Source organism: Acipenser ruthenus, chromosome 10, assembly GCF_902713425.1.
Source record: "Acipenser ruthenus chromosome 10, fAciRut3.2 maternal haplotype, whole genome shotgun sequence".
NCBI classification, from domain to species: Eukaryota; Metazoa; Chordata; class Actinopteri; order Acipenseriformes; family Acipenseridae; genus Acipenser; species Acipenser ruthenus.
Window position 1 is genome coordinate 10,487,164 of NC_081198.1, and position 14,605 is coordinate 10,501,768.

Here is a 14,605-nt window from a genome sequence, read left to right on the forward strand (position 1 = left end):
AATGTCCTGTACATGCAAATGTAAACAAAACACCTGCACAATAATATATGTGTAGATGCACAAAATGTGTCCAAGTAACTGCCATCATAATGTATGTTATCACATACATCTGAGTAGATAGGCAATTAACATCTCTACTCTAGATGTGACCTCTCCCTCAGAAAAGTGGTACAATAAAGTGTTCACCCTGTCAGTGCATTATCTTCACGCACAGCTGGCGTCCTGTAAGGTAAATGGACAGCAGCACATTCCCCAACAAAAACGGACTCCAATAAAGAAAAGATTCATTTCCGTAGCATGTGCTTAACTGGAGTACCTGCTTGCAGTGATTTCAAGAGATTACCATATTCATGACAGTTTAGACTGAAAGCTTTCTACTCACTCTGTTTCCCCGAACACAAAAAAAGAATTAAAAAAACAAACAAAAAAACCAAACTGGCAGGCAGTTTGTCTTCAGTTTGGTTTACAAATGAAAAAAAAGGACAACCCTCCTGTTTATGCAAACTGGAGTCGGCCTGGTTAACATCATTTACCAGAGATTTCAAATTCTTTAAAATTAAGATATAAAGCACATTGCAGAGAAGAAAACCAGTCTACTACTAGTGCTCTGTTATTGAAGGTGAAATGCATTCCCAAACACCAGCAATGCATTGGAAAGCATTACACAAGGAAAGTCACAGATACCATTTTGCTGAAGCTATTGTCTCATTTACATTATCAATGAACACTTTTATTTGTTGCATTCCTCTCTGTTCTACAACAAACACATTATATATAAGTATACACAAAGTATACACATATTTTAATTCTACCATTAAACACACACAGATACTCCATGTGTTTTGGGCTTTACTAGTCCTGTATAATTTTTCTTAAAAAGCCTATAAAATTTTACAGCCTTGCCGTCACGGCAGACAGTACGTGAGGAGAAGCGAAACGTGTCTATTTGCTATGAGCTGGAAAGGAAATGTGAAGTACCCTGAGGGTAATGAGTAAAATCTATCAGATGAGAGTGAGTCGGACATGAGGCATGCTGAGGATGTGCTGTATCAGTCACAGTTGCTGCTTGATTCTTGCCTTTCCACTTCATCTCGCCACTGCAAGCTGATAGCAATCCACAAGATAGACAATGCATTGTATCGCCTCATAAGCCTAGCTGAGATCTTTCAAACTAATGCATTACGGGAAGTGTGGCACTACAAATTAAAACTATGTTATGCAACATAAAATATCTCTAGATAGAAGGCTCAATGGTCTCTGATTTACAGTACTGGTAAGATAAATAAGGTTTTCTGTGCTAAATCTGTTTTTAGAAAGAAGGAAGGTTTGTTGTTTGACATGTATGAACACAAGAGTGTATCTAAATACAATAAGCATGTGTTATGTAAATCTAGATTTTAATTTTAAAGGCGGTTGACTTTTAAACCCATATTAAAAAAAAAAAGCGCACTACCACAGGCAGGCATTTTCCCCCAGTACCAGCATCCCATTTATTATTATTTTTTATTTTTTTTGCAGGACATTTACAACTACCAATCACTACAAGTAGAAGCAGCACAACTGTATGTCTTAAATAAAAGGTAGGAAAAAAAATAAGGATGGAGGAATCTAGAGTCCTAACAGCCAAAACTTTGGGGAATGTAAAGGCTAACGTACGGAAGAAGATTGTACACAGGCACGAGTTAATTATATTTTATTATTTGAAACAATTGCTGGACACCAGTATCTTATTTTGTTGCAACACTTATCTTTCTTATAAACTAATAACGTTTATTGCCATCTAACACACACATTGCTAATTAAAAAAAAAAAAAAAAGTCAGGCTATAAATAAAAATTGTGCAATTTATTCTTGCTAAAGTACTGCAGTGTGCCATAATTAATTACTTATGAAACCCTACATTTATCTCTGTGTTCAGCTGTTATTAATTTAACAGAGATGGCACATGTTCTAATCTAATGCTTGATTCTTTTGTATTATTTTTCATTACAATGCATTAAAATGTTCATTAGCCTTAGAGGTGCATAAACATACAATTACAGAACCAAAGATTTGGCCTGTTGAAAAAAAACAAAAACAAACACAACTTGTTAAAAAGGCCGTCATGTGGCCATGGTGCTGGGGAGACACTCACTTAGCCTCATTAAACCTAAGCTGCCTTTTGCTTGTCTTATGTTCTGCATGATAGCAGCCTATTTGTTGTATAATAATACATTCCGAGTTCATTTGAAGCTACCGAAACTGGTGAACTGTGGCCATTTTAATGAAGGTATTGGGTGGTATGCATAATCTACTAAGCATGTGTCCCAAGCAATCAGGGAGTACCAACGCTAGCGAAATGAAATATTGTCCAAATCACAAATATGTCAAGAGCTTTGTTCTCTAAATCTGGGTGCTATAATAAATACCGAAAAATGCATTGAATTACTTCACACCTGCCTGTCAAAAGTGCCACTACCACTGTAAAACAGAAGCAATTAAAAAAAAATTCATACAACATCCACAGCAAGTAGTGTAACATCTGCAATTTCAACAGTCATTTCTTCTGTATACATAAATAACCCCCTGTGATTTTATACATATTGTATAGTTGCTCAAAAGATGAGCCTGCCTTTGAAATAATGAAGGTTGATTATTATTGAGAAGACATAATAGTTAATGAACACACAGCAGTTTGCATTCATTTAAATAGTATAATCCCTTGTTTACAGTAGAGGCACATACTGTACACAAAGCAAATACTTTAGTATGTATTGTATATGCATTAAGTATACAATGTATAGTTATATAATACTATACTACATATGAAAAAATGTGAGTTAAAGATTTTAATATAAAAACACCATCATTTGTATACAGTAAAACAGCCACACATCCTAAAATAGATCTTTTTTTCTCATGATACCCACAACCAAACCTCTTGACATTTGAACACTAGAACCTCCGCGGTTATACCCATACCTAGAATCGGCGTCGACGGTCATTATGACGGTACATTTTAAACAACCTCGATATTTAAATGAAAGACAAACTATCGGATACAACTCAAAAGTTTTATTCAAGCACATCATATCAAACATCTGCACAGCAGAAACACTGTATTTAAATGATTAATTAAACATAAAAGGGTTTATTTTCTAACTTACCACATATAAATCACTACTACAAAAAAGGAAAAAACATAATAAAAATCTAGCTGCAAGCAGCAATGACCAAGCAATGGTCCAAGTGCCAGACCATGCGTCCTATGACCGTATTTCACATGTGGCATAGTAGCCCATTGGCCTCTACTAATCTATATAGCATATTGTACAATAGGAGCATATATGGGTTGCTAGATGTGTTTCATAGTAACCATTAACCTGTCTGCAAAATGAATTATAAGCTAGTTTTGCATTTGACCTGAAGGATAGGTCAAAGGTCACAGTCAAGGCAATTTTTGAATAGAACAGATATAGGTTCAGATGTGTGTTCCATATTAAAGTATGTATGTATGTATGTATGTATGTATGTATGTGCAAGGTAATATGTGCAAATTGACCATAGCTCAAATTTGATTGGCTTGCAGCAGCCATGTTTCTTAATGTAGCGACTTGCTTTGAATAAAACTTGATAGACAACCTTGCCAAGGTGATGTATGCAAAGTTTTGCTTAAAATCAGCATAACGGTTTCAGAGAAAAAGACGTTTGAATATTTGACAAATCTAATATGGCTACCGAACCATGTGACCAAATCAACTTGTGTTGAATAAGTCTAAATATAGGGCCTAAGGGTAATATGTGCCCCAAGTTTCACATCTTTACCATAAGCGGTTTTGGACAAGATTTTTTTTTAATTGGTCAAAATTCTTGAAAAATCCAATATGGCTGCCAATGTCACTTATGACCTTCGTTTTCGCTCTGACAACTTTCCGTAGGCCTCTACCACCCTACCAAGTTTCGTGACTTTTCGTGCAACGGTGTTGATTTAATGGACATATGAAAATTTGCCTCGAAAAATCCAATATGGCTGCCGAACGATGTGACCAATCAACGTCATTCTTTCGTTGACATTAAATCCCCATAGGCCTCTGTATGAAGTTTCATCACTCTACCGCATTCTACCATAGACAAACACTGCAATATATGCAAATTGACCATATCTGAAATTTGACTGGCTCATGGTGGCCATGTTTTTTTTTATGTAGCGACTTGTTTTTAACAAACTTAGACAACCGTGCCAACGGCATAACCGTTTCAGAGAAGTTGTTTGAATATTTTTGACAATTAATTTTGATAATTCTAACTATTACAATAGGGATCCAGCAACTTTGTGGATAATAAACATTTCAAAGGAAACTAGTGTGTAAACAGGTATACGTACATACAAACAAAATTTGTTTTTTTAAAAGGTAACATAAAAAAAAAGAAAATAACTCAATTCCCATTATGTAATGTGACCGCACTTTCAGGGAAACAGACTTCGCACAATAGCAGCACAATCCACACAGATGTAACGCTTCTCAACTTTTACTGTACACTTACCACATACTGCTCTTTCACATTGGGCACAGATATCAGAGGTTTTATTTTTATTGCATTTAGCTACCTGGCATTGTTTTCTCTTGCGTGTGTCACTGGGTGCAGCACTGAATCCAGGTTGAGCTGCATTTGCCTGCTGCTTTACAGTTTTATGTTCAAAATGTTTCTGCCAAAGCTCTGTGGCTGGCTTCAAGATGAAATCTCCCCTAATGATATTTTCCCTGGTGCCTTCCTTGTACAAAACAAAGGAATTGATGGCTGCCAGGTCCAGTACATTGTAAAATACAGCAACTAGCCACCGGCGAGAACCGGCTTTCACTGAGTACTGACGTGCCATCTGGTCTAAAATGCCCACTCTGTACTTTGTGTCATTGTAGAAATCCACACAGTCGATGGCAATGACGTATAAAGGAAGCTGAGAATAATGACATTCTTTCTCGGCTTGCACTTGTAAACAGTTAGCGTAGCACAGTCATTGTGTTTCAAAATTGTACTGGAGTACAGCTGTGGTCGCAAGTTTTGCTCTGTTTTTTTGTTCTTTTTAACTCTTTTGCCAATCATCATTTTATATCCGATGTGCCTCTGCTACAGTACAGCGTTGAATGTGGTGTAGCATTCACATATCGATCAACAAATTAAATGCACTGAGAGTGCTATCGATGCTGCGTATGGCGTGGGACCTGAGGTTTCAGTCAACACATTTTGTGCACCCCGTTTTCACACAGTGTCACACCGGGATTTATAAATTTCCCAAATAGTACCATCCTGCAGAGTCTCCTGAATGCCTATTCATTCTGGCGATACAGCTGGAGTCACTGTCCTTGGTACTGCTGCGAGTAAAGTAGTTGGCATGGCTAGCACTCCAGCAGCTGCTGCAGGAGACAATACAGGCGAAGTGGCTGGCACTGCGGAGGTAAGCTCAGTAGGGGTAGAGATAACAGGCTTGTATATTAAAAAAAATAGAATATTTTATGTTATTCAAAATAAAAACACGTACTGTAAAAGCCACTCAATTACTGCTTTGGCGGGTCTATGTAGGCGGGATTATAACGTCCCTATTTTCACAATCCTGCCTTTTAAATGCTGTCTGGGTATTTAATACATGTATTTAGGAAAAGTCATAAACAGACAACCGGATAACTTTCAAACACGCAGAGTAATTTAAATTTGAAAACCTCAAACCTTCAAAATGAATGCCGTGGTGGTTCTAGTGTTAACATATCTTGAAAACATTCCTTCTGTATATCTGACACTGCAGCACAGGCTCTATGGACAGTTTGTATGCAAGCTTAATGAATGGAATCTACATAAAAGTAAAAAAAAAAAGCATCCTAATACCCACTTGGAGAATGAAGAGCAAACCTTTCACAGATTTACATATACATTTCTGTCAAAATGGCAGTTCTACTAGACATAGGCAACTTTCTTTAAATCTTTTTTTTTTTTTTTTAAATAAAAAATATTGCCTGAAAAAAACAGTATCAATATTTTCTGTGTACATGAGTGTGGTCTATTCAATACATCCAAACATTTTCATTGTTTTAGATACATTATCTAGGGCCCTTTGTGTATCAAGGTTATGGAAATTAAACACGTAACAGTACATGCAAGTCTCTATGGGCATCAATTTTAAAGATTTAAATAGATTAAATTTGCTTGTTTACGAGGGATTACACTACATGTCTCATTTATATAAATCATTTTTTCCCCCAAATAGAAGGAGTATCTGTTAATGTTCAATTTCGTACAGTATGAGCTCAAATGGATCTGGTTTGATTTTATAGGGTACACATTAGGTTTTATAGTTTCAAAAACGCTTCCAGTTTTGATAGAGCTGCTCAGTTGTATGGCCTAATTTCCATTTATCCCGAGCCTCCACAGAAAATAGAATGATAGTCCCCTGCATGCGTTTTTAGATTAGACCATCCTCTTAAAAACAAACATACACAGCAGTGCAGTACGAATAACCAACAAGAGCACAACTCAGAGGTATAATTGCATGGCATCGCTAGAGTGACATCAGGGAGCTGCTAATGGAAGGTTCCAGAACGAGGCAGGCAAGATGACTTCACATTTGAGCTCCCTTAGCGCTCATGGGTGAAGCCAAGCTCACACCCTCAAATCCAGCAGATTCCAGAACACTGCTGTCTTCTCCAAAACACTGCTTTTAAACCCCTGTCTGTCATTTGCAGTGGCTTTTTATTTGTGAGAAAGGACAAACATTATTGTAATTGCCATAAATAAATAAATAGATAAAAAACAAAAAATGTAATGAGGTTTTCACATATTGTGACAAAACAACAGGTGGGTGTTCTTGCAAGCTAAAGTGACATAAAATGAATTAAGGCTTCATACAGATTGGTGGCAACTCTCAAAGTGTTGTTTTTCAAAACATTAAAATTCATATGCATTAGCTATAAAATGACTGCACATCATAATAAAAAAGCACACTGTTTCAATGCTTCAATTAGTTTCATTGCTTAAATAATGTAGGCAGACGGAGGGTATTTGTAGTTTTGGTTGCTTAGTTACTGACTGACCACATACTGACAGATATATTATGATGAAGCACACTTAGAAACCTGTAATAAAAACAATTTACTATACACACACAGACACAAAAAAAAAACAACTTCAGTTATTTAGTACAATTCAAATTACTGAATTCTGGAAATGGTCGTACAAAACAAAATCTCAATATTGTGGTGAAAATGACCTTCCCTCCTAAGGTGTGGGTGTTTAGCATTGGTTGCAATAAGGTTTGTATTCAGCCATCTGCATACAGAATTGTAATGTTTCTATTAAAAAGGGATGATAACCAAGGTTTTAAAAAACATGTTTTACCACTTATTAGAACAAGAAATATTACCCACTTTTCTTCTGTTGCAGACATGTTGGTGCTTTTAATTGTGTATTATACTTACATTTGGTATACACAGTATTTAAAAAGACAACGTTATAGATTTAAAAAGTTACTGTATCTTCTTAGTCCTTCATGAGTTCAAACTCAAACACATAACGGTCTAGCTGCTATCTGATCATGTGGTCTGTAGAAAAGGTACCATACAAAGTTTTTAAAAATTAAAAAAAAAATGGTATAACGTTATTAATAAACCCCACATAAATAGTAAGACTATTCATTTAGAATTGTATAGCACTACTTTAAGGGAAATGAACTGTTCAGCTCAGCCCTGGATGGTATAAATATATGCCTCCACAAAACAAACCAAAAAAAGTTTACAAAAGGTATGGGAAAAAAGGAGAAAAAGGCTGATTTAGTTTATTCTACATGTTGTCAGATCATTTGAAAGGTACCACATATGAAGAGCTACAGAATGACTGAACTTCCTAGTATGAGTTTTAACCCACTTTGAAATAACTAGCTGCATTCATGTTGTATGTGCATTCATGCATTTAACTGCATTTCCATTACATAGGAGCGGGTTCGTTCACAGATCTGAATGTTACATTTAGATGTTCTATCAAATATTGATTGAAACTTGATAATTGTCATTAAAAAAAAAGACAGATTTTTTTGTTAAATATGAACAGAAATATGCTGCATATAAAAACTGTTATACTGCCTAGCACCAGTAGGCCTACAAGTAGACGAAGGTCAAGTCGATATTTCAGTATTGCTACAGGCTTATCCTGCCCCTGATGTTTTGGGTGAACTACTCAATCACATATTTGCTGAGGCAGGTATGAAAAAGGTACAATACAGATGGAAAGAGCTGCTTCAGCAGATAAAGTGTTAACAGAACTGCTTACAAAATATCACAGATAGCCACACTGAAAGCCTTTTAGTATAGTTCCTGTGTCCGTGTCCCCCCTTCCTGACTCTAATCACCACTCAGTCAGTCCCAGCTTTCCAGCTGAGACAGGCAGGCTTGTACAGATGAAGGCTTCATTAGTGCGGCAAGCCTGCCAAGCTTGATATTGGTTCAACAGTGAGCCAAAGAGCTATTTAAGACCTGAATTCCAGTCCAGCCTGCCACCTGGGGCAACCGTGTTTGGCAAGACCATGAGCTGAAATTAGCAAGGAGGAAAGACAGGCGCTTAATATCACAGTATCAGAGCTTCTTCATTCCCTTACAAAAATATACTGCCATATTTAGACAATATTCCTACAAGAGAATTGTTTTTAAGCAACCAAGCTATTCCAGATAAGTAGTAGCTTCAGGTAACAGTGTGACATATTGTACAGTACAGTACCATTAAAAAATAATGCTGACCTTCCATGTCGATCTTCACTCTTATGTTACTTATATTATTATGCTATTATATATTGGACTAGCCACTGACATGTCTTGAAACATCATCTACTGCCCACCTCTTGATCTCTGGACGGGTGCCTTGAGTGGAATATGGTCCATGCTCATGCATAGTTCAGTCTGTAATCTACTGTGGTTTAGACAACTTTGAATCTCAGCCACAACAACCATATTAAAGTCAAACCAATGATATCTGCCAGTCTTCTCTTATAAGCATTTGTATGCATCTGTATGTTTCTATTTCTGGTCAAACCCTTAAAGGCAATATAGAGTTCAGAAATCTTACACTGGTAAGTTTAAACAGTGAATGAGTCGATGTTGGGCAACTTTCATCATTCTCAATCACTGTGAAAATTGACTATGATCACTCAAAATGAAAATGTTAATCTAATTTACATGGGGGGGGGGGGGGGGGCGGGGGGGAAGATTTAAGATATGTAAGCGTAGCTGGTCAATTATGTTAATATAACACTATGTAACACAATTTTTGTTCCTGGGTAGTAAGTGTTATTTCCTAATTGCTTATGCCTCAAAAGTATAGAAAATGGCTATTATTCCCCACAAACTTTGCTTTTGTGACCAGGACAGTGATATTTTGAAATTTACCTATTTCCAATGAGAAAACGGGCAAATTTGTGTCTTTTCGTTCACATAAAGTCAGAAAAAACAACATATGAATCCAAATTAACATGTATTTATACTAAAGTAATACAAAAATGACTACAAAAGATTTAGAAGTGAGTAGTTTTTCGAGATTTACGATTATACTGTAAATCACTTTCACGAATTAGCCCCCAAATGTAGTCTCCCATCATGTTCTCGTTATACTGTCCTTGGTAGCGGCGTTCAAAGTCCAGTATATCCTGGTGGAAGCGCTCGCCTTGCTCCTCCGAGTACACTCCCATGTTCTCCTTGAATTTATCAAGATGAGCATCAATGATATGGACTTTGAGGGACATCCTACAGCCCATTGTGCCGTAGTTCTTCACCAGAGTCTCAACCAGCTCCACATAGTTTTCGGCCTTGTGATTGCCCAGGAAGCCCCGAACCACTGCGACAAAGCTGTTCCAAGCCGCTTTCTCCTTACTAGTGAGCTTCTTGGGGAATTCATTGCACTCCAGGATCTTCTTTATCTGTGGTCCGACGAAGACACCGGCTTTGACCTTTGCCTCAGACAGCTTAGGGAAGAAGTTTGATGTGCAGTGGTGGCATCAGCACCTTCCGGGGGTCCACCAGTGGCTCCCACTTGACGTTGTTCCTCCCCACAGAGAACTCGGTCCGCTGTGGCCAGTCCCGCCTGTGGTAGTGCGCCTTGGTGTCCCTGCTGTCCCAAAGGCAAAGATAGCAGGGAAACTTGGTAAAACCGCCTTGGAGACCCATCAGGAATGCCACCATTTTGAAGTCTCCTATGACCTCCCAGCCGTACTCATCATACTTCAAGGCGTCCAGCAAGGTCTTGATGCTGTTGTAATCCTCTTTGAGGTGCACCGAGTGAGCCAGGGGAAGAGACGGGTACTTGTTACCATTATGGAGCAGCACGGCTTTGAGGTTCCTGGATGAGCTGTCAATGAAGAGGTGCCACTCATTCTGGTTACAGGCGATTCCGATTGCCTCGAACAGACTGGTCACATTGTGGCAGAAGCAAAGCCCATCTTGACGGGTGAAGAAGCTGGAAAAAGGTTGGTGATGCTTCCTCTGATCTGCGACTTGCACACTTTCATCCAACAAGTTCCACTGCTTGAGCCTAGACGTCAAAAGCTCGGCATTGGACTTGGTGAGACCAAGATCTCTAATCAAGTCGTTGAGGTCTTTTTGGTTGGGATAGTATGGGTTTCTCTCCTCAGCTCCACCTCTGAAATTGTCATCTGGATCTACAACGTCTTCCTCGCTCTCTGACTTGCTGCTCTCTTCTAAAGACGGCTGCTCTCTCTCCGGAGGAGTGGGTATGGGGAGCTCATGGCAGTGTGGTGCCCAGAGTTTGTCTTGATCCCCGACAGGGATGCCGAAATATGCCTTGTAGGCCTCACACATCTTAGCAGATACTTCCACTGAGTACTTTTTCGCTCTTGTCTTGATAAATTGGCCGCAGACATAGCAAAATGCGTCTGCCGGATGCTTGCAGCCTCTTGATGCCATCTCAGAAAAATGCAGATATGTATCCACTTAGGCAGCTGGAACTAAACTGAACTGGTGGGCTTAAGGCCCCTGTATTTATACTGCTATTTATATTACTGGAAAGTTCTAGAAAGTTCTAGAAGTTACTCCAAGTTTACTCAGCACTGAATCTATCTGGAATGTTCTGGAAAATAGGTAAATTTCAAAATATCACTGTCCTGGTCACAAAAGCAAAGTTTGTGGGGAATAATAGCCATTTTCTATACTTTTGAGGCATAAGCAATTAGGAAATAACACTTACTACCCAGGAACCAAAAAAAAAAAAAAATTGTTACACGGTGTAATCAAGCTGTCAAATGCCTTTGCATTTATGATGCAATTCAAGGTATAACAAATTAGGGCTGCAACAAAGGGTACATTTTGACCTTTGAAGGTTTGGAACACATTACCGAAGGAAGGTTAGAACCTTCGATGGTACTCATTTGCATAATTTCTTGGCGACATTACCATAGCTACTTGTTTATTTGTGCTTTATTATTTTTTTATTATTATTTATTTCTTAGCAGACTTAGCAGACGCCCTTATCCTTGCTGTCGAGATGGCGAATGAAGAAATTTGCTTCTGGTTAACACGAGCTGAAGGGGCTTTTCGAAATTAAAATTATTAGTCTTTGCGTATATATTTTGTATGTTTCAAACATATTCTACCATAGCACTTCTCTTACACTGTCTTGTACACTAGGTATTCAGTACATATTTTACTGAAGCAATACAGCCACTAGAGGTACAAGCCCACTGCTTTGCATACTATACCCTGTTCCATACATGACAGCGGCGCCATGTAGAGTTGTACGTAATGTATAACGATTTGGTAGCAGATTTTAATAACTTTGTTTAAAGTAAGGCGCCTCCTTAAGACTCACCTCTTCAAACAGCACCTGTAGAACTCCTCTGTTTGTATCCTAGGACACTATCACCCTTCATGTAAATGTGCTTTATTTTGCTCTTATCTGCCCCCTATTTTACTGCATTTAATCCTGTACTTCAGAATACTGTAATCTGCCAAGTGTTTAACCTGTAGTACTTTGTATTTAATCACATCCTGATGTAACTATCACTATTTAATCATATCCTGATGTAACTACACTATTATCTGCTGTATTATTGAATTGTGGTTTGTCACACTTGTACTTTGCTTGAACAAAAGTTATTGTATTTCTTGCTCTTATTGTATTACTTGTATTGTAACACTTGAAATGTATTTGCTTACGATTGTAAGTCGCCCTGGATAAGGGCGTCTGCTTAGAAATAAATAATAATAATAATAATAATATGCATTATACAAATCAAAAGATCGCATTTTGCATGTGAGTGACATTTAATGTGTGATTTATAGTATTCACATGTTGTCAAACAGTTTCTGTTAACAGGAAAACATACAGCTGCTGAACCCGTCTGACGAACCTTTAACCTTTAAAAAAATCTTTGAATCCCTGGCTAGTGAACAAACCTTCGAACCTTCAGACACAGCCCTATAACAAATACGGTAGTAACACAAATTCAAAACACAAAGAAAGCAAATCAAAACATGATTTTCAATTAAAATACCCTGAATCTTGAAGAAATTATAAATAATTGCAACATGAAAGACTACACGGCTTCATTAGATGAAAGCTAAGTGTACTGTATGCATGTGCGAATGATGTATGTTATTTTACTTTTGTCTTACAATTACAGTATATCCAATGATATTTTTCCTATTTTAAAGTCACTTTAATTTCAAGCCTTATTTTTAAAACACAGATAAAAGCATAACCAGGTAAATGAGCTGGCACTTAATCTGTGATGGTTTCCAAATAGAATAAAGGGATTGGCTTTGCCATATTTCAATTTCTGTTTAATGTGACCTGACAGATCTAACCCTGTAACATTAAACACACAGTACTGTATATCAATACAAGCCTTAAACACCCACCACCTTCCAGTTACATGATGCAAATTTGGCAAACACAGTACTGTACAGCATATATTTGAACACATATACACCATTGCAGGTTTGTTTTAAATGTAAAAGTGGCATTGTATTTTTCTAAAAATAGAATCAAATGAAATAAATTAACTGAAAGTAATTTCTCAGAAGCACGACTCTTTGTCATGTGCAGCTGTGAAATACTAAGCAGTGTAATGCTGCCCTGTGTCATACCTGATCTTTCACAGGTTTCACCAAATAGTGACTAGAAACTCCCAAAGGACACATTCAGAGAAACATACTTCTTATAGCAAACATATTTAAGGAGAGTTTAGTGGGTCAATACAGTATTTGGGTTTATTTCACTTTTTTTTAAATTTTTTTTATAATTGTTACAGATATAAATTCATGTCCCCATGACTTATGAAACACAGCTATTCACTATATGTACTGCGTAAATTAATAATTGGGGATGTCATTTAATTAAACATATGCTTTAATATTTTCTATAAAGCAATTACATTTTGAAAGATTGGAAAGGGTAGTTCAGACATTACTTAGAACTAAATATACCCATCATATTGAATGGGTAACCATCACAACCAAATTAAAAAAAAACAAATTGCATTGAAGCATATCGTGCCAAATACACCACTATATATGCGCTTAAAAATGGCAAAAGGCACATTCAAAATCAAACACAGTGGATACCACTGGTCTATCTGGCCCAGGCTCACCCTAACTGTACCCAAGGGTGTAGCTTACCTTTCCCACAAGGTCTGCTATCTTGGGCAGGGGTTTGCCCTGCTGATGGCGCGGGGTGGGTGGGCTCTGTCCATCCCAGTTCTGGAGCTGCTCCAGGCTCTGCAGGTAGAGCAGGGCTTTCAGTCCCGTACAGTAATCCTGGATCAGTGTGAAGTCCTGGTTCTGAATCGCACTGCACACCTGCCAACACAGAAGCAACTTACTTTGACGCAAAAGACAGAACTCCTATACCTATCCTATTACTGTATGCTGTTCTAACAGAGGAGTGAGTCATTCGACTTGGATTCCTCTAGTAGTACATACTGTACCCACTACCAGTCCTGATCTAGACAAGGTGAGTGCTTAAGACACTTCAACTGTGTTCTAAACACCTGAGCGCCATAACAGTAATACCTGTCCCTTTTCTTTGAACACAGCTTCTCAGACAATGAGTAACAATTAAAGTTCATGAGATTTAATTACAGGGGAGATCACCATTGTATTGCTTTTGTTTCACACATCAATTCCAGACATCTTATTGGCATAAACTGGAACCAAGACGGGTCTGAAAATCCAGTTTAATGGCATTAAACTTGGTGCTGGGTTTTATTGCACCTTTTCATTACAGTGTCAACTACTTGGGGGCAGTTTCACTACCTGCTGCTCAATATAAAAAGATGACTATCCTGAATGACAGCGAAAGGAAAGTCTGGAACATAAACGAAAAAAAAAAACTAATTCTTGAATAATTTTGTCGTGCTAAAAAATTGAAAAATGTTGGTTATTACACTTTACAAAAACAATGACATTAAATTAAGTGACAGCAAAAATTAGAGCAAAAAGAGCAAGCACTTTATCTACACGAAAAAATACTGCTGACAACATACAAGAAAAACATTTCCAGTAATCAAGTGTATTTACAAGTTTCAGAAGAACAAATTCAACAGCTACTAACAGTTACAGACTTAACAAATTTAACATAC

The 14,605-nt window shown here is 37.5% G+C and overlaps 1 protein-coding gene across 3 annotated transcripts in view; it reads right to left on the minus strand.

Moving 5' to 3' along the window:
* The window catches only part of LOC117411703 (dihydropyrimidine dehydrogenase [NADP(+)]-like), a 176,743-nt gene that overhangs the window by 8,113 nt on the left and 154,025 nt on the right, over positions 1-14,605 (minus strand). For all 3 annotated transcript variants that reach the window (XM_059031705.1, XM_034019392.3, XM_034924349.2), the window contains exon 20: positions 13,644-13,823. In XM_059031705.1, coding sequence (XP_058887688.1) covers positions 13,644-13,823 — 180 coding nt within the window. The remainder of the gene's footprint in view (positions 1-13,643; positions 13,824-14,605) is intronic.